Source organism: Mucor velutinosus (genome assembly GCF_035048745.1).
Source record: "Mucor velutinosus strain NIH1002 chromosome Unknown tig00001563, whole genome shotgun sequence".
In the NCBI taxonomy this organism is placed as follows: Eukaryota; Fungi; Mucoromycota; class Mucoromycetes; order Mucorales; family Mucoraceae; genus Mucor; species Mucor velutinosus.
The window spans coordinates 1,799,247-1,819,547 of NW_027041904.1; the positions used below are offsets into that span (position 1 = coordinate 1,799,247).

Below are 20,301 nucleotides of genomic sequence, written 5' to 3' on the forward strand. Positions count from 1 at the left end.
TGGCTCAGCCCCTCATCACTGCCATATTCACCATTGGTAGTGTAAGTAGTCGACATTGAGAATAAACCACGACATTTGCTCTTGTATATTTTTTTCCTCTTTTTCTTTGTATACACAACCAGCATTACAAACCATTCAAGCATGTCAAAGTTCTTAATCTACCGAGACGAGATCGACAAGGCAATCCAAAGCTGTTTGGCAGCCACCACAGAGTACAGAAACCAACATCAAGTATCCGAAGTGCCGTTCCCTGTTATCCAAGATTTAGTTCAAAATCACATCCAGCCTTTAGGTGGCAGCGAAAACAAGCTCAACATCAAAATGCCAGAGGAAAGCAAAACCGACTGGAGAAAGAATGCAACCGAAGTCATGTTTCGTCGAACGCTGTTGCAGATGATTGATTTGGAGCAGAGTGAGGAGAGGTTCAACAAGATATTCGACTGCCTTGACATTGTATTATATTGCACAGAAACCAGTAAGTACATGTTGTTCCTTGGCACAGTATGCTCAACAGAGGCTAATTGGACCTCTTAGACGTCGATTTGCTAGACGTGGTGGTGCCATTGACCTTTCTGGAAGAGCTATCAGAGGCTCATACCACCAGTGGTTGTGAGAAGATATTCAATTACATCGAAAAGCGCAAATCAAGAATCACAGTGGTAAATATGTCGGCCGAATCCCGCCAGACGACAAAACTTCTCACATGCAACTGCTTAGGATATGGTTCCCGGCAAAGGAAAGGGTCTCATTCTCTTGAGAATGTGCAATGATTTGCTGCGACGATTATCAAAAGAAACCAACACTGTATTCTGTGGTCGCATCCTCATGTTTCTTGCCAATTCATTCCCTCTTGGCGAAAGATCAGGTGTCAACTTACGAGGTGATTTCAACACAGATATGATCCACTTTGATTCAGATGAACAAGTAGACGCAGATCCCAACATGACAGGTACACTGCTTTGGCACTGGCGTTATGATAAGGTATTAATGCGAGACACACACGCATATATATAGATGAGCAAAAGTCATTTTACAAGCTGTTCTGGTCCACTCGTGTCTTTTTCTCCAATCCACCCACCATTTTTGCTGATGATAATTTTAAAAAGCTGCAACAAGGCACAGACAAGATTGTTGAGAAATTCGAGGTCATTGGCGAAAAGGAAGCAGAGATATTAGGCGCACGCAAGAATGAAGGTCTGAAGCGGTCAAGAGAGGATTACGAAAATGGAGGCGCATTAGGCATGGAGGAAGACCCTGCCATTGCAGAGGAAATGCTGGCATTAATCAATCGTGATTACAGATTCCCCAGATTACTGAGCAGCAGACGATTGTTGGACTTGGAGATGGAAGACGCTCGATTTAGAAGAAATGTCATTGTGCAGTACTTGATTTTGTTCCAGTACCTGTCTGGATTTTCAGCTGAAGAAAAGGAGAAGACCAAAGAAGCATTAACAGCGCGTGGAGCCACCAAGCAATCACTAATTCAGCCTTCGTATACACTCTCTGACGACCAAATCAAATGGATCGAAGACACAAAACAGGTCTTATTGAAGCTTCTAAGAGCTATCAAACCTCATGGAAAACTATATACCGACATCATATTGACCATCTTGGAACACGAGCGTCACTGGATCATTTGGAAGGCATCTGGATGTCCTGCTTTTGAGAAACAGCCTCGAGATAACAAGCTGCTTGAACAATCACGCTTGACCAAGAAACCGCGATTGGAAGCACCACCTAGAAAATACCGTTTCTCTCATGGAAACTTTGAAGTGTCGAAACTGTTTGGCAATAGTACAAATACCTCGCTCTCTAGCTTCATGCTGTAAGTCTACTTCTAAAATGGCCTGATGATACCGCTTGCTAATGTGATGATCTGATAGAAATCGACCCAAAATCCCCTCTGGTATCGAGATCATTGATAGCTCACTCATGGAATTAGACGACTCGCTTGATCCTCCTCAAGACAGATTCAATTTCGCAAATGGCGTTCTATTGCAAGCCTCAAGAATTGTGTACGAAAACCACCCATCACTGATTCGATTATTTTATGCTGCCAAAAAGGACAGCTACAAGGAAATGCATGAACGACTCAACGAAACCAAGGAAGCCGGAGAAGAAGAGGACGAATCAACAAACAAACCATCTATGCCAGACTTTATTGTGGGCGAAAAGATTACAGAAGACCATGTACAAGCGGAAATCTCAACATTAAACAAGGCACGAGAAATACTAACAGAAGAAATAACCAGCAAAGACGAAGAAATGAAGGAATAAAGTATGTTCTTTTTTGCATCATATGGTTTAATGACAATTGGGAAGAATGATAGGGAGGTCTTTCTTAGTCTCTCTATCATTTAATGTAGCTGAGAATTTATATTGTCAATATCAAAGGGGTAGGCGAGAGACAGAAATTTGTAAAAGAAAGTAGCGTATATAAATGCCTGATGTTGCCATGGAAACCAAATTCTGCATTTCATTACTACATAACAACATCATGAAAGCCTTCTTTTTGGTAGCAGCCACTCTGGCTCTTGTCACTACTCCAGCGATCCACGCAGCACCATCTGCCAGTGCTGATACCAAGCAAATCAACATCTTGAATCAATGTGGACATAAGCTGCAAATTGGATATCAAGCAAATGATGACCCGCGAGGCCACATCGTACCTTTAGAATCAGGCAAATCACACAAGATCACTATTCAAACAAACTGGGCAGGACGCATCTGGGCAAGAGAAGGCTGTGATGTTCACAATTGCGATATTGCAGGATCAGATAATCCAGCATCTTTAGCAGAGTTCAAACTATCCTCTGTGTTGGCAGACATTGATTACTATGATGTCTCATTTGTAGATGGCTACAACTACCCTATTCGCATTGAACCACTAATGATCCAAGGCCTGGATCAACTTGTAAAATTGGATAAAAGACATTGCAGGCCCTCTGAATGTACAAGCCTTCCCACATGTCCACTTGATTTGCAATCATTGAATGGTGTAGGTAAATTTGTAGCCTGCGAGAGTGCTTGTTCAAAGTATGGTGATGACAAGTACTGTTGCACGGGCGCTTTCAATACAGCAAACACATGCACTTCAAATCATTATGCTCAAAAGATTAAGGCTCAATGTCCTGAAGCGTATAGCTATGCTTTCGATGATGCTACAAGTGTGTACGGATGTAAAGCTGCTGCCTATCGAGTTGTATTTTGCCCTTGAAATAGCTTGGGAATGTAATTCTGAATAAAGTTGCCATTGTCATGGTCATTCAATTATGATGTCTTGAGCTCCTGGTAGTGTGTGTACCTGAAATCACACTGTGACAATCAAAATAACATGTCGCATCTGGATCGCACCTCTATTGGTGTGGCAAGATTCCATCATCTTCCATTAGCACTGTGACCATACTATTGTGACCATAAAATGGATTCTTAAAAAAAAGTATAAAAAGGCACTCAAATCTTGCATTTCCGTCTCTCTTTGTACTTCTGTCTTGTGCTCATATCGGATAAATCTTTCGCCTTTTACTAAAGATTTCCGTGGATGCGGGACACAAAGGAAGATTACCCAAATTTTTTGATAACCCATTTCCTTGGAATCTTGGATTCTAAGGGATTATCATCATTTAATTAAAATGGAAATGAAAGTGATAATGAAAAATCTTTGAGCATGTCTGAGTTGCTCATGAAATCCATGAGAAAATGGTACCCTTTCCTAATTAAAACGACCCACGCACTTTGATGCTATTAGATGTTGGTCTTGCAGCCGAGTGATATGAGAGATATAACTGCTGTAGAAAGAAATACCTCTTGTTTTTAGAACATTCCTAGAATGAAGACGTATGTTATTAGTGCAACATTCGTAAACCGTTAATTATAGACGTTTGTTTCAGAATGAGTGAATGCCAAGCATAATAGAGCAAATAAAACTTTAATTACATTGAGATGGGTCCCATTGAGAACTACATTTGCAGAGAACCAAGGTAATATGTATATATGTATGTGTATGTATAAGTGCTAGGGATAACGTGCAATTCATTACTGTGCAGACCTTACTCTTGCGACATCTGTACCGATATTCATGCTGTTCATCGCTTGGACTGTTGGAGCTACTAAGCTTGTTGCAGCTCTCTTCTTTTCGTTGTTTGCCGCTGCTCTTGAGATGGAATGTGCCTTGATGCGATTCATTGCTTTCACGGCACTGATAGCGCTCTTGAACGTACGACGCGCATTGAAATTTTCACGCACTGTATCCAAAAGATCAATGTCTTTAGCCTGTTGCCCTGTCATCCAAACATCGTTCAGAGCTTCTGTTGCAGTGGGTCTTGAGTCTGGGTTCAGTGAAAGGCATTTTCTGATGAACGAACGAGCTATATTTGCATAACATGTGAGTTTCGAATGTGTAAACATTGGCCAGATACACACTAGAGCATATATACACATACCATCAGGAGAAACGTTCTTCCAATATCTTTCGTGGAATTCGTATCTTGCATGTGTAATGTCGTCCATCATCTCAACATTGTCTTCGCCTTGGAATGGCTGATAACCACAAAGCACGGTATATGCGATCACGCTACGAAAGATGATTCGTTTCAGTAAAGAGATGCTGGTGCTCTACGCTCTTATTTCCGTTTACCCAACGCCCCAAATGTCAACTGGATAACTGTATGGCTTTTTCAAGAGCACTTCAGGAGCTTCAAGTAGGAAAAAAAAAAAACAGAATATTAGCTTTGGCTCAGTATGCACCCATTATATATATATATATATACAATGTGTTCTTACCGACATAACCTGGTGAGCCACAAATGGTCTTTAATCCAATTCCGTCGTCTTGCATTGCCTTTGCGATGCTGTATTTCTCGTCAGTTCATTGTACTTTGAGACGCACATTCGCATTACCCAAAATCACAAATGACTAGATCTGCTGCTGATTCGGGTGTCTTGAACAGCAAATTCTCTGGCTTCAAGTCTGTTTCAATAAGAGTTATATTTTGTACAATACAGGCAATGCACCAAATCTTACCTCTGTGGACAATCTTATTCTTGTGCAAGTATTCCAACCCTCTCAAGACGGACCGCATCACTGCTATGGCGTCCTTCTCTGTAAACTTGCCTCTTTCAAACAATCGTTCAAACAATTCGCCTCCAGTAGCTCTGTTTGGAAATGTACTGTGTTACCATTCCATTTGCAATCATAGAAATAACCAAGATTTACGATCTTACAATTCAAACACCAAGTAGAACTTTTCTCTGTAATGGTAGGATCACTGGAATGAGCTGTTGGACTCGATATGCTATAGCCGTTGCCCTTACCGAGACTCGAACCAGTCGTAAAATCCAATAATGTTGGGGTGAGATAATCCCTCCAACACTCTCATTTCAGAATACACCATATCAAAATGACCCTTTACCTTGGATTTGGGAATGATTTTGATGGCAACCACCTTGCTGTCCTCGATACGAGTTGCTTTTTTGACATATCCATACGATCCACTTCCTGTATCAGCAACAAAATCGGTTCAATTCAAATTAATGCGATTGTTCTCTGTCTTTAAGTATACCTAATTCCTCGCCAAAGCTGTATAATTTCTTTCGTTCGTATGATTCAGGTTTTGGGATACCTCCATGCACCCAAACATCAACAGAATCCCGGAATCCCATACTGTGTATATTTTATTTCGATTTATGATCGAGGGAAAGAAACGAGAAAGAAAACGAAAAATAGAATAGCCAGAAGATAAAAGAGATGAGCAGGTTTTGGATTGGAACTACGACTCATAGCCATGATCAGAGAGGCAATAAATCAACCTATTCCTCTTGTTTATGTATACAAAGAAGTATTCTATGCCCAAATGGTATCAATGCATTGGCTCTCATTTGTGCAGTGACGGATTTACATGTTGATGGCATACACAATGATATGGATGAGTTTCATTGCATTGATCACATGCTAGCGTTTTTTTTTATCGACATGAGCAAATTAGAGACATCCCCCGACGTCTTGGTAGAATCAGGCCATTCTTGTCTGTTGGCAAAGACTCTATATCGCCATGCGCCATCAACAATAAGATCGTAATACTAATTTAGCTGTTTGCAATGCATGGGACTGAGAAAAGAACGTGAGGGTCAAAAATTGAGGATTATCTTCACACAAAGCATATTGCCTTTTACAGGCGACATCTAATCAAAGTCGCATTGGTTCCAGGCATTGATCTGGGCGTTCGAGTGATCTCAATTGTGATGTGGCATTATGCTTTGAAACATTATTTCATCGAGTGCCATGCGAAGCAGACTCCAATTCATATCGTCCATAGCTTCCTCAGGGCTAATAAGCTGTTAAATGTCATAATTTATGCGAAAATGGTGGTACTAAGTTTGTCTTTCCACTGATATTACACTGACTGCTTTTCATATTGATTGGAATGTAATTTTTTTCGCTTCAACGTCTCTTCATACTCTACACACTACTACAATATGCAAATTAAATCCGTTAGATCAGCATTAATCACAAATTACGAAGTTTTAAGGCTTTTAGAAGAGTCTCAAGAAGCACAAAAGCAAGTTCAAAAGCGTGATACATCTGTAGAATACCCTGAACATTTGCGTACAGTACAATTTGAGGTAATCTTGTGGCCTGTCAGCAATGAGGGGTCGTTATGCTGACACGTTCTTACTGCTAGCTTACGGAATATCTAAAAGAAACACCATGCAGCACACAAACACCAGAACAGATATCCAATTTCATGGAAGCCATCTCGAAATTTGAGCTAACCAAAGCAGAAAAGCTACAAATTTTGAACCTTAGACCCAAAAGTACAGTGGAAATCTATTTGGTAAGATGAAACCGCTACATCATCAAAACGTTGGTTGCTAAACTTGCTTGAACGAGTAGCTCATTGAAGAGTGCGAAGAGAGATTCACAGAAGAGGACTTGGAAGAAATGCTCTCCAGCATCCTTCACACATTACCACGAGATGATGATTATGAAGAGGAAGAAGAAGAGGAGGAGGAGGAGGAGGAGGCCATGGATGAAGATTAAACCAAACAGCACCCTATGCAATGTACGACGTAGCACATTGCATCTTTTGTGTAGTTATCATCCGTAAAATAAATAAAGCAGCATCATACTTTTTCCTTCTTTTTTCTTTTTCTTTTCTGTAAACGCAAATCATGGAATTACCTACAAATACTGCTGCTCCTAAACCACCAAAGAGACAAGTGACCCTAGGCCCAACATCCCCTATCCAGGATTGGGAAGTCGAGCGAGCAACGGTAAGCAACCACTGAGGACACAGGAGAGCCGTAACTGAAATTTCACTGGCATCAGATCCTCGCTGATCGTAAAGAGAGCTGTGAAAAGGCAGAGCGACTGGAAAAGAAGCTGGAACTCGACCGTCAAACATACGAAAAGAACACGGCTAGTGTAAGTCATTGAAATCAGTATCCACCGATAAAAAAAAAGCTCAATTTCATTCCTTAGCTGCTCCGAGAAAATAAGCTAAAAGAGACTTTTCTCGAAAAAAGAATCAAGGATGTTCAGGAGCAGTTGATGGAAGAGGTAATTCCGTAGGTCCAGGAACATCTGTATTGTCTATGCTAAGCAGTATAGTAGCTGGTGCTAGTGCAACGCACATTGGATGAAGAGCGATCCTCATTTCAGGAACAATTACGAAGCTTGAAAAGCCAACATGAAGCAGCGTTCGAGGCTGAAGAGAAGAAATATCAAAGAAGATTAACAAGCCTTCAAGAGAGACTGAATGCAAAGGATAAGGAGTATGCTGAGATATTTGAAAAGGAACAGCACAGCTCTACAGCGGAATCAGATGTTGAAAAGGAAAAAATCATTGAATCTTTAAATATTCAAATTGCCAAGAATCAAGAGGAAATGGCTAAGCTTCGGGAATCTAACCCTGAAAGTGAGATCGAGAACGATGATGATGATGATGATGGTACACCCGAAAAGCAGGTAGGTAGTTCCTTTTGCACTTTAGGTATATTTTTGTTCTAAATCTCAATAATGTAGGCTGAAACTTCCACTTCTTCGTCTAAGGAATATCAACAGCTTGAATCATTGTACAAATCACTACAAGAAAAGTTTGAGGCGACCGAGTTGGTATTGAAAGATTGTAAACAAGAAAACGAGGACCATCTACGCAAGATTGACGAATTGAAAACTAGTCTATCAGCTGCTCAACAACAAAGAAAACGCATCGATCAAGTCGTATCCAGTCAAAATGACCATATCAAGGAGTTGACTGAAAAGTTCATGTCGGAAGTGCGACAAACCGAAATGACAAACCAGGCACAATTTCAAAATTTACAATCCGAGCACACTGAATTAATGCGTGAGCTTAGAGAACAGCATGAAACTGAAAAGGAAGTGTGGCAAATAGAACAAACTACCCTAATCGATGAGATGCGCAGAGAGTTGAACTTTGAAAAGGAGGAAGCACTGCGAGAATTGGGCAGAGAATGGAAGGAGAAGAGCGAAGATTTACATGCATCCATGTCCAAGGATGCCATGGAGATTCAAGCTCATTGGGAATCCAAATTGCAAGAAGCAAAGTCAGGCTCGCTGTTGAAGGTGTCTCGATTGCAGGGAGAGATCGCGGTGGTCAAGGATCGCTTGGGACGTGAAATCACCAGACGAAAGCAAAACCAAGCATTGTTGGAAGAGGCCATAAATAAGAATAAGCTTTTGGATGAGTCCTTGAGGAAATATCAATCTAAATGTCATGATCTTTTGAATCGGCGTACTACAACGGAGAAAGAGATCCAAATAGTAAGTTATTACAATGTGGGCAAGTTGAGAATGTTGCGAATATTAAACTAATCATCATGCTTGCTGTTAGTTGAAGTGTCAACATCGCACCTCTTATAAATTAGCTCTGGATCTCTTGACTATCACCTCACCGAATAAGACCATTGATTCTCGAGCTAGATTGCCAGACATATTACAAACTGCTGTCAGAGATGCCACCTTGATGAGATTTCATGCTGAGACAGAGGCTGATACTCAAGGCTCAGCATTCGCTGTCAATGGCATTCCCACATATGGATTTTGAGAACAGCAACCGCCGTAATCAATCGTTTAGCATATATATTGTGTAATAACCGACATAAAATACCCTTCCAACTGTCATTACCTTGATGGCTCAAGAATAAATTGAATACCCACCACTATCTGGCCCTTGTTTTGCAAAGCAGACATATAGAATTTGCATTATTTTGTTCCATGCAGGCCACAGTATTGTAAGGATGCAAAAACCTACTCTATCTGCATTTTCAACTCCCATCATCGGCGACAATCCTTAGCACACGACCTCTGGCCATGGATCTGATTCTGCTCTGTTGTCTCACGGCTGTATCAATGGAAACAATTGATATGCAGGCCTAAAACATATTTGCATTGCCTTTTACTGCTCTACAGTATGCAAAATATATATAGTGAAAGTTGGATACATTCGGGCCGTAATTTCTTGTGTTAAAAGCTGTTTTAGACCGCCAGAATAGCACCAAACAGTTGCTTTTGTTGAGCGTTAACTTGCTGATACTTTTGCTCGGCTTTTTTAAGATTGTCAAAAATCGACTCCAAACCATGGGGGGGTACCTCATGGTTTTTATCAAAAATTAAACGATCGCCGTTTTGACCCAAAAAATGAAGACTTTTACTATGGCATACGAGCCTTTCGACACTTCGGGTGGTTTCCTGACCTACACTTCGCTTCGGTGGAAACCAACCTACGTTCAGGCGGCTCGTGCTGCCGAATATAAAATCACTGATCATATGAAAGCTTATGCTTCGGATGGTTCTTTACCTTCGCTTCGCTTCGGCGAGAACCAACTTGCACAGCGACAGCTCGCGCTACCGATTGCCCTTGCGTATCTTATCAAAGTACTACTACTTTCATGTTAACCGTCTACTTACACATGAAACCCCTTCATACTATCTGTAGATCTGATTCTTATGTGATATTCTACATCTATATACACGTAGCTACTTCATATACGGGCAAGCAGCATACTGGTATTTCCCCTTTTTATTCCTTAGTGTTCCTGATACAGCAAAATCTGAGTGCATTTGAGCTGCGTTTTCTTGCGTTCAAGGCCGTTTTAGATGGCCAGAATAGCACCAAACAATTGCTCTCATCTAGAAGTTACTTTCTGACACCTTTGCTCAACTTTTTGGGGACCAAAAAAAACATAGCCAAAATTCGATCAAAAAGCATGAGGTACCCCTCATGGTTTTCACCGAAAATCAAACGATCGCGTTTTTGACCTTGATAATGAAGACTTTTACTGTAGTATATCTTGAATCAAAATGTTTCTATCGATCTAACGCAGCCTCTGAAAATATCTTTGTGAGATCTTGATATGTAAAATTTCAACTTTTTGGTCAGAAACCTCTTTTCATATTTTCGTAAATTGCTCAATAAGTTCAGTCAAAACATTTATCTTACTTGGTACCATTGGATGCGGCTTGAAAAGCACTCCAAGAAAGCTTAAAGGAGCATAGGATGATCATCACTTCTTTATAGTCGGATCTGGCAAAATAGTTCAATCAAGTCGAAAAGCTATCAAAATTTGGCCAATCTGGAGTAGACCATGAGTCTGAGTTGGAATTGATTTTGGCGGTTGGTGGGGCTGGCAGGCAAACTCAATGCCCTTTCCATCATGAAAGCAATACAGTAATAGATGCCGTTGAAGCGTATGGAAAGTAGGTGGCAAGTCTTGGCACTATCGTTAATTATGTTGTTTCTTGCATTCTATATCGTTTATAATAAATGTTCAGTCCCTAGACACTTTTACAAACCTAATATGGAAACTGAAATTCAAAGCATCTGTCCGGCCAGGCTTATATGATTAATGGTCTTACAATCAATCAAAAAAACTACTTTTATTTTTACCCCCTTTCCTCTGCTCAATATTGTCAACGCTCTCTTTAAACGACGGCTCAGAGCCTAAGATATGTCATTATTTACTGCAGACATTTTATGTAGTCCATGAATCGTCAATGTCCAGACTAACATTATTAAATATAGAATGCAAGAAAATATCATTATAAACGATATAGAATGCAAGAAACAACATAATTAACGATAGTGCCAAGACTTGCCACCTACTTTCCATACGCTTCAACGGCATCTATTACTGTATTGCTTTCATGATGGAAAGGGCATTGAGTTTGCCTGCCAGCCCCACCAACCGCCAAAATCAATTCCAACTCAGACTCATGGTCTACTCCAGATTGGCCAAATTTTGATAGCTTTTCGACTTGATTGAACTATTTTGCCAGATCCGACTATAAAGAAGTGATGATCATCCTATGCTCCTTTAAGCTTTCTTGGAGTGCTTTTCAAGCCGCATCCAATGGTACCAAGTAAGATAAATGTTTTGACTGAACTTATTGAGCAATTTACGAAAATATGAAAAGAGGTTTCTGACCAAAAAGTTGAAATTTTACATATCAAGATCTCACAAAGATATTTTCAGAGGCTGCGTTAGATCGATAGAAACATTTTGATTCAAGATATACTACAGTAAAAGTCTTCATTATCAAGGTCAAAAACGCGATCGTTTGATTTTCGGTGAAAACCATGAGGGGTACCTCATGCTTTTTGATCGAATTTTGGCTATGTTTTTTTTGGTCCCCAAAAAGTTGAGCAAAGGTGTCAGAAAGTAACTTCTAGATGAGATCAATTGTTTGGTGCTATTCTGGCCATCTAAAACGGCCTTGAACGCAAGAAAACGCAGCTCAAATGCACTAGAGAGCCTAAGCAATGAGGTTTGATCAAATGATCTTGTTGAAGTGCCGAGAATATCCTTTTTAAACATTATACACCCATTGCCCAGTGGTGCCTGATTCAAATGCTACAGCTATAAAATATTACTCATAATACGGAACAATTTTTTAACTGGTTTGAAGCTAAGTGTGAATCAAACATGGAAAGTGTAGATGTATAAAATCTTACTATAAGAGTCTCAAAACATCATATAAAGTAACATTGAGCCATGTGACACATTTTGGCATATCATATACATATACGATGTAAAACTGTACCGTGTGTCATGTATTAAACATTGGATAGGTGTATAAACATTTCACTGTTCGATAGGGGTACTTTCTTTAAATACCACTTTAAGTGTTTAAATTCCTCATATTTCGCAATTGACGGGCCCTTCTATTAGAAGTCAAACATCCCAGATCTTCATATTTGGGGTTGCTGTATATGCTGTGTATGCGCGATCAAATCCAATATAATTTCTCAACTGCCGGGGATTTGCCGATTATATGTACACACGCAAAGGCTAAGATGCTCGAGCTCAACTCTTGTTAATAATGTTTATTCATGGCCCATGCTTTCCGGTTTTGATTGAATAAACTTATCTGTATAGGTGATGCACAGAAGGCTTCATTCCTTGTCATCATTAAATGTATTGGTGCACCAAAGGCGGGGAGGGGGTAGTTTTGTTATCATAGCAACGTAAATCTTACAATTGAATTAGATACTCAACATGTTTGGCATGGAAGAGAAGAATCCGGGTTACTGGCCAGCTCTTTTTTCTTCAATGTTCGAGAAGATTTGGAATCGAAAATTATCAGGCCATTGATTTAAGGGATCAACGGCAGCTTGGAAGTTCACAACATCTGTGTAGCTCTTCAACAAATGAAATGCCAATAAACACATATGCTCGCATAGACAGTTGCAGATAGCAGCAGCACCATGGCATTTTATTGCTGTAATTAGCTCTGTATACATTATCAATCAATTCATTTCAAGCTTGAAACAGATTTGATGTGGTATTTTTAGAACGGTGCACAAGATATTTGAGTTATCTCAACGCAGACAGTAAAAAGTGGATAAACTAATAATGCCAGATTGAATGGCAATACAAGAAATTTAGTAACAAGGTACCGAGTTTAATCGTCGTCATAATCGTAGGTCTGGTTCTCTTTTCCAGCTTATTGTCTCCACTTCAAATGTCATCTGTCTCGGTTTCCTTTGTTCTTCAATCATCGCTCTTCTTAAGCTCACCAATTTCCGCGCACTGTCTCCTTCTCCAAAGTAAGTATTTGTCATTGCTTACGAGCTAACATTATTACCCAAGCAGGGTGTACTTTTTTCTTGTTAGTGAATGATTGGCTTATTGTTTGTCTCAGTTGCTTTGCAATCATCGATGCCACTCGCCAGCAGTTGTTTCTTTATACTGCTTTTGTAGGATGAAAGGAAATCTGCAGTCTCCAAAAGAGAATGTTTGTCAAATCGAGATCCATCAAGTCAGTATCTAAAGCAAGCAACTTTTTTTAAAATTTTCGATACCGACTATACACAATGATCTACCTGTGAGCTACCTTATAGAATCGATTTGAGTAACTGCCTGTTCTTGTAGTCTACTATCTATTAGGTGAATTTTTTAGCATAGCATGCTTTATTGTGTGCAGACGTAAATTTCTTAAATGTACAACTCTTATATTGAATATAGATACTATCGAGAGGAAATACAGTATTTGAAACAAATATTCCTTTTTCAATAAAAGTAGGGTCCTTCAGGATATGAGAGCCGTAATTGCTAGTTGCTTTACATAATACGGCAAGTTCACCCGTTGCAGCGAAAACAGAAACCCGGTAGCGACGATTCTATGTTTTTCCTAGCGTAATCATGAAGCCAAATCTGAGTCTAATACTTTACTTGGAGAAGCAAGCAATTGGCATGTCTTTTTTTTTTATGCAAATTGTTTGGAAGTACTATCTATGTATTTTTTAAATGTCTGTCAATCTAGATATACAGACTAAGAAGGAAAAAAATAGGTTTCAAACAGACTGAATCAGTTTATTGTTTCACTACTACAACGGAAGTAAATATTGCAATAAGGAAAAAAGTTCACATTCGCTCAAATCGAACCATTTTGTTCGAACCCAATTAAACCTTACGCAAGTTGCATAATATCATCGTTTGTCCATTTGGTCCACCCGGATCTCTGAGATGATTGGATCAACACTAATTTACGCCTCAAATCACACCCTAAGAGCACAGCCATAAAAATGAGATGTTGTGTTTAATAGCAAATATTGAGCAATGTCAAACTAAAAGGAAGTAATGGCATCAATGAAAAAATAAAAAAGCCATAGCACTATAGCCTCTCGAGTAGTAACAGCACTAGAAATGTAGCTTATGTTGAAATTAGTAATAAGACACAAATCAGAAACCACAAAAAAAAAATGGGATCAACGAGGCTTACTTTCGTTTGTAATCCGTTACCAAGCCTCAACTTAATAATTTGCTACCGGAGATCATATTTATCGTTCGAATTCATATAAATATGAATGGGAAGAGGCTATGTGTTTCCCTAAAATAAGAACGAGAGCCTCACGTTTCATTTTATTTCACATCTCTTTTATTTTTCTCGCATTATGACAAACAATACCTACTGGCAAGCATTTCCTACCAACATGGTGGATGCACCTGGCTTATTGATTCCTCAGCAAACACCACCTTCGCACTTGCCTCACTCTCATCATCACCCACAACAACAACAACAACAACAACAGCAACAGCAACAGCAGCATCCCAATCCGCAACAACAACAGCAGCAACAACAGCAACAGCCGTGGTCGGACGATGCTGATAAAAGAAAGTGGAGTCAGGAGTTTGGCGAATTTGACATCAATTCTCATGCGAACAAAATGTTTCGTATGTACATTTACAACCCATGATTAAAAGGCTCAAAGCTAATGAAATTGCTCATAGATATGGATGATTACAGCAACAGCAATAACAACGACCCTAGTGAAGGCGATAGTCCAGGTAATTTTTTTTTTAATTACTGAATTATGCTCCAGTTGCATTTACTAAATCATTGTATAGATAGTGGTAGTGGATCTCATAGAAGACATGATTTATTATCAGATTCTGGTTTGTTTCATGTAAACTATCATGCCCAACATGCTGTCCAAACCGCAACAATGACTAACATTATCGCAACATAGGGAGCCGATCAAAAGCAAAGACGAAAGGAACAAAACAGAGCCGCACAAAGAGCCTTCAGAGAGCGTAAAGAACGATACGTGAAAGAGCTTCAAATCAAAATCAAAGAAATGGAAAACAAGCACAATGATGAGCTTCTTCGCGTCACTCAAGAAAACGACTCTTTAAAAGCTCTTGTCAAAAGAATGGAAGCTGAAATTTACACTCTCAAAGGTGCTGCCATGGCGTTCAATGTGTCCATCAGCAAAATGCGTGAAGCAGGTCTTGACGTACAAACTACCTCTGTCATTCGCGATACACCTTCTCCACCTCAATCTGTCGATCGGCATCCGTCTCCTCCAGCTGCTGCTGCTCGTCCTTATGACAGAACCATTCCTCGATCCTCCGCTGTTGCCACTCTTCGCGATAGAGACGGCTATTCTACCACTGACAGACACTCCTCTATCCATGATCCTCTGCTTGACAATGTTAATCGATACAATAGCTCACCAGTGGTCTACAATCATTCCTACAATCATCATGCCAACGACGCTACCACAGATGATGATTTAACAATTGAAGATGAAGAGCCAGCACACTCTACAAGCTTTGCCGAACGAGAAGTAAGCCGGTTTGACCATCAGGTGGACCCAATGATGAACTCTGGTGTCAAAATGATTCCCTGCTCTCAAATCTGGGAAAGATTATCACAACACCCGAATTTTGACGAATTCGATATGGACCAACTTTGCGAAGAGCTAAAAAAGAAGGCCAAATGCTCTGGTACTGGTCCTGTCATTCCAGAATTCGAGTTGCAAGAAGTATTGCGCAGGATGGATTCTCGACAGATCTAAGCTTATTATACACTCATATACACCCCCACCTCTTCCACATGTAAATTTCTTTTTCTCTTATATATATTTTCCAAAGCTAGAATTCTGTTGCAAAGACAGAAAATATCCACACCATACCTTTTGCAGTTACATACTACCATTTCACTCTCTTTATATATAATAAAAACTTGTTGAAAAACAAACTCTTCTACTTTATATTTGTAAATCATGGCTATCCGAATGAGAGAGAGGAAGGGAGTTGAACAGGTGGTGGCAACCGTAAGATTGGTATGTTTAGACGGATATGCAGACATGCATTTTAAATGCAATTTTCGCATGTATTTATTTTTACACATGTTGAAAATAGGCTTGCTTTTCCATGATGATCAACTGACTCGATATAAACAACTTTTGCTGCCTCCCAAAAGCGATAAACAAATGCTGTAGCTTTGGCTTGACTGATGCTGATAAACTGAAGCCTACATTTGCGCCTATGATTCACTGCAAAAGAATATGTCATGCACTAGTAAACATTTACAGTAATTTTTGAATATAAATACGGCTCTTCGTCCTTTTTTCCTCTCTCTTTCCTTTTTTTCTCTCTCGCTACTTTCTATTCTGTGCATCAATGATCTCTAATTACCATCTTTCCAGAAACAATCTGGTTAAATCAAATAGTTACCATGGCAACAATGGTCAATATCATCGCAAATCATTGGTAGATAATACGGCACAGCAAGGCAGCATGATGCTGCCACCAATGAGCAGAATATCACGTGCATCGACAATGTCAACCATCATGGAAAAGCAGCATTTGTCTCGTACTCTTACCCCTCCACCGCAACAGAATAAGAGAAACAAAAAGAGGCACTCATCTAGCAGTAGTAATCGCATTAGCGCAATGAACCTGATGGAGGATGACATTCCATTGGCACTATTAGCATACAAGAAAGGATATACCAGCATGTCACCTCAATTGAGCAGCACATCTACCAGCGATAGACCGCTTTCTAGCAGCATGATCCAGAGCAATTATAATCAACCATCCGATGCATCTCTTGTAAGGAAAAAGAAGCATCATCGGGTATCTTCATCGTCACCGCCACCATCATTATCACCATCGTCATCACCAGCGCAACCAGTACACAAAAGAAAGAAGAAGCCAGTGCCCTATCAGCTGAAAACCAACACTGATAGCAGCACATCGCAATCATCCACAGTGGTAGCCACTCCCACCATCGAACAACAAGATCCCCATTTAACCAAACAAACGACAAAAATGTCCTTCAAGAAGAAATGGCTTTCATCTTTACGTAAAGTATTTTCCACATCTCCCAAAAAGTAATCATTTATCCCCTTGCATGTAAAAAAGCAATCATTGCCCACTCATTACCACCGGGTTTGATACATATTTGGTTATTTTCAAAGGCTTAGTAGGTGCAACAAAAAAGAACTGCTGCTGCTTCTAATGCTGCAATCCATATGTAAAAGGATAATCTTTTTCTTCTTTTTTTTTAATATAATAAATGTATGTACAATCCGTAAATAGAAGATTTGTTCCTTCTGCTATTAAATATCTTTGATGTCTTCAATATCTTGGCTTTCCTGTTGAGCAATGACATGTGCTCTTTGTCTTGATTCAGGTAACATGTAAAACTCTTGACATTTTTCAAACACACGGCCAGTTCCCTACAAAATAGCGTCAAAATTGGCCTTCCATCCCTGCGCCCACATTCAGCTCATCCTACCTTTGGTGGTATAGGGATTGGGAAAAAGATGGTGTACCAAGGGCTGTACAAACAAACGAAAGCTGGTTATTTTTAAACATGACATTTTAAGCAAACAACCACCTACTATTGATCGCAAATATTGAAAAAGCGTTTGAAATTCTCTAACGGCCCAAAATTATACATATTGACAAAGATCTCTCCTTGGGATTTGCATACGCCCTTATCATAATAGTTGTTGTAGAATTCGACAGTTGTCTGAGCTGTAAATATCTATGGTTACCATGATGATATGGTTAACAATGGAATTACTTGACTCGAAATACAAAACTAGATCTTTACCAGATAGTAGTGCCAAATGCACAAGGCTCCTATAGCCAACCCCATACAGATAGCTAGAATCATGGAAAAGGCCATCAGTGGTCTAGGAAAGTAGTATGGCCACTAGTGGATCAAGTTAATAATAGATCAGATCAACCTTTCCATCGTAGCGCTTACATCCATTTGAGTGAAATCCAAACACAACATAAAGGGCCTCCATCCAAACACTGCAAAATAGCCGGCTGCAAAGATCAGATATGTCATGAACAATACAAAATAGCGATGGTTGAAATGCCCAACACAGTTATGAATCCATGGACCTATTCAATGGTGATGAGATTCCACAATGCTGATTGTTGGCTCATTCCCCCGTTTCTTCTTACAATGGTGATCGAATCTTAAAATGCATGTATTACAAACACTGCAATGATGTGCTCTTTCTGGTTTCGGTAATTGGCCTGAATGGATTGCAATGATTACATTAGATATTACTTGATTTCCCAACACAGACACAAGAAATATCCTTTTCCTTACACTTTTTACAAGATTGTGGAAACGCTGAATGCTCCTCCATTTCTAACAACATGGTGCGCATGAAGGACTCCTACGACCAAAGACTATCATTGGTATTCTGTCGCTTAGGGCTTGGCTTGGCGTTTTTTCACATTCTTACCGAATCATTATGACTTGCAGAGCTGGAAGCTTCAGGTCGTCTGTATTCCTCCATATCTCCAGGTGGTGTACTGATGGCCATATAGTAATGAAAGTGTATACAGTAAACCACGTATAATGTGAATAGCAAGGTGCAGATGTTGTAGAGCTTGTATAAAGTAGAAGCGTCTGTCCACGAATGGAAATACGGAAATACAACTAGATAGTACGCCAATACGCACATGTCCAGTAATAGAACTGCAATACCTATGAATACGGGCCCAATACTCCAAATCGCCTTGTCGACAATTTTAGTCATTTCGTCTGTATATTGTAAACTCGGTGAAAGAAATTATAAATCTAAGGGCAAAGGAACAACAAAGAAATAAAATGCGCAGAAAAGACTACAGCACAGCATTCAGCAAATGATCGATTGAGCATCCGAATACGGAAAGTCCCAAATCTACATTGTTGCTGTCAGTTACAGTTGTAGAAAAATAAATTGACTGTAGCCCTCTTCTAGTTTTGTGGCAGGATCCATGTCATATAGCTTGCTTGGTATACCATTTAGAATATCAATGCTCATCGGTATAATGGGCAATACCAACGCCTCATCGATGAAAAAAGCCTCATTTTTCGGCTTCATGTCCAAATAAGTGATCATGATTGTACAGTTCTTTTTCGTATGAGTACACACTGCGTCAAAGTAAACACTAGATCTTCAAGTATATTTAGATGAAAAGAATTAGGGCTCTTCTGTGGTTTTCATAGATTAACATCAATCATATATTTGGCTGGCTAACATTTCCGAGCTGTTTTCACCTCAAATTGAGATCCGCGAGCTTCGAACCTTTTGGTATTCTGTTCAATAGTAACCACTATTTTCTGCTTATATAACGTTTGCGTAAATTAAAATACACATGGCATGGTACCACTGTTGATAGTTATCTTACAGCTTCTATTTAGACAAGCTGAATTTCCGGACATTTTGAGGGTTTTCATATATTTTTGGAGTTTTTAAAGGGAGAGCATGTACCAAATCTGTACCAGCTTGTAAAAATATTTGTTGCGTAGGCTTAAGAATTATCTATCGTTTGAAATCTTACTCAAATCTGTATCATTAGTTTTTGTGGATCTACAGCACCCAATAGGTCACCCAAGTTATTGAAAGACGGATCGCTCAAGGCTAATTTTTGCTACAGTCGCTCATATAAATATTCTCGTGTGCTCCAACATTAGTCAATGCACGCCCTAAGTTTGTTTTATAGGCTTGAGCATCGCAAGGACGTTTCTGCAGTGTTATTAAAGAAAGGCGAGTTTTTGCCACTGTAAACTTCCATTTGAGGCTTGAAGAACCGATTTTGAAAGGATGTACCGCGGTAGGTATCCAAACGAGCTCTCATTTTGTAGAGCAAACACAAGGAAGCAAAATTTAGTTAATAGAGAATAAGCCTGGCTGGATTAAAAGTTGTATTGCAGATAGTGTTGAAACACTTGTTGTTTTTACATTATAATATTGGCTACTTTGCATTTTACTCGTTTAATTATTTGACAGCCAGTGTGGCGACTGAAAAGCCGTTCATACTTTTAGCAACCTCTCAAAGTGTGCAAACAATCTTCCTAGTAAGATGTCTTTAGCATCAACGTAGGGCTTGGGATAACGGTTCTCTCTTTTTCATAAACGCGCACCGCAGCTTTAAACGTTTGCCAAATAACAGCGAAACAAACCATCATCAAGTGGTTTTCACTACAATGTTTCCCAACGTCTAATCTATCGATCTATGAATCGTAAGCACTTGTAG

The 20,301-nt window shown here is 39.6% G+C and overlaps 8 protein-coding genes across 8 annotated transcripts; 6 read left to right on the plus strand and 2 right to left on the minus strand.

The window, feature by feature from the left end:
• Positions 1-141: 141 nt before the first annotated feature.
• ATC70_009204 (uncharacterized protein) lies at positions 142-2,277 on the plus strand (the record flags this gene model as incomplete). The annotated part of the gene is made up of 5 exons (XM_064828441.1): positions 142-475; positions 535-659; positions 718-949; positions 1,015-1,825; positions 1,884-2,277. 5 exons carry the CDS (start codon positions 142-144, stop codon positions 2,275-2,277), a joined length of 1,896 nt encoding a protein of 631 aa, XP_064685643.1.
• A 220-nt stretch (positions 2,278-2,497) lies between these two features.
• ATC70_009205 (uncharacterized protein) lies at positions 2,498-3,217 on the plus strand (the record flags this gene model as incomplete). Its single annotated transcript, XM_064828442.1, has 1 exon — positions 2,498-3,217. One exon carries the CDS (start codon positions 2,498-2,500, stop codon positions 3,215-3,217), a length of 720 nt encoding a protein of 239 aa, XP_064685644.1.
• Positions 3,218-4,035: 818 nt separating this feature from the next.
• On the minus strand, positions 4,036-5,661 carry DGK1 (Diacylglycerol kinase; the record flags this gene model as incomplete). The annotated part of the gene is made up of 9 exons (XM_064828443.1): positions 4,036-4,367; positions 4,443-4,573; positions 4,637-4,694; positions 4,783-4,850; positions 4,900-4,969; positions 5,024-5,154; positions 5,224-5,250; positions 5,314-5,497; positions 5,562-5,661. The coding sequence occupies 9 exons, from the start codon at positions 5,659-5,661 to the stop codon at positions 4,036-4,038; spliced, it is 1,101 nt and encodes a 366-aa protein (XP_064685645.1).
• An 813-nt stretch (positions 5,662-6,474) lies between these two features.
• ATC70_009207 (uncharacterized protein) lies at positions 6,475-7,039 on the plus strand (the record flags this gene model as incomplete). Its single annotated transcript, XM_064828444.1, has 3 exons — positions 6,475-6,621; positions 6,681-6,833; positions 6,893-7,039. The coding sequence occupies 3 exons, from the start codon at positions 6,475-6,477 to the stop codon at positions 7,037-7,039; spliced, it is 447 nt and encodes a 148-aa protein (XP_064685646.1).
• A 131-nt stretch (positions 7,040-7,170) lies between these two features.
• Positions 7,171-9,065, plus strand: LEA1 (U2 snRNP complex subunit; the record flags this gene model as incomplete). Its single annotated transcript, XM_064828445.1, has 6 exons — positions 7,171-7,272; positions 7,328-7,423; positions 7,481-7,558; positions 7,613-7,966; positions 8,024-8,782; positions 8,853-9,065. The coding sequence occupies 6 exons, from the start codon at positions 7,171-7,173 to the stop codon at positions 9,063-9,065; spliced, it is 1,602 nt and encodes a 533-aa protein (XP_064685647.1).
• A 5,349-nt stretch (positions 9,066-14,414) lies between these two features.
• ATC70_009209 (uncharacterized protein) lies at positions 14,415-15,821 on the plus strand (the record flags this gene model as incomplete). Its single annotated transcript, XM_064828446.1, has 4 exons — positions 14,415-14,694; positions 14,752-14,808; positions 14,869-14,927; positions 14,991-15,821. The coding sequence occupies 4 exons, from the start codon at positions 14,415-14,417 to the stop codon at positions 15,819-15,821; spliced, it is 1,227 nt and encodes a 408-aa protein (XP_064685648.1).
• A 607-nt stretch (positions 15,822-16,428) lies between these two features.
• ATC70_009210 (uncharacterized protein) lies at positions 16,429-17,145 on the plus strand (the record flags this gene model as incomplete). Its single annotated transcript, XM_064828447.1, has 1 exon — positions 16,429-17,145. The coding sequence occupies one exon, from the start codon at positions 16,429-16,431 to the stop codon at positions 17,143-17,145; it is 717 nt and encodes a 238-aa protein (XP_064685649.1).
• Positions 17,146-17,369: 224 nt separating this feature from the next.
• ATC70_009211 (uncharacterized protein) lies at positions 17,370-18,602 on the minus strand (the record flags this gene model as incomplete). Its single annotated transcript, XM_064828448.1, has 8 exons — positions 17,370-17,489; positions 17,549-17,591; positions 17,655-17,800; positions 17,870-17,971; positions 18,026-18,168; positions 18,232-18,306; positions 18,383-18,452; positions 18,522-18,602. The coding sequence occupies 8 exons, from the start codon at positions 18,600-18,602 to the stop codon at positions 17,370-17,372; spliced, it is 780 nt and encodes a 259-aa protein (XP_064685650.1).
• Positions 18,603-20,301: the final 1,699 nt, after the last annotated feature.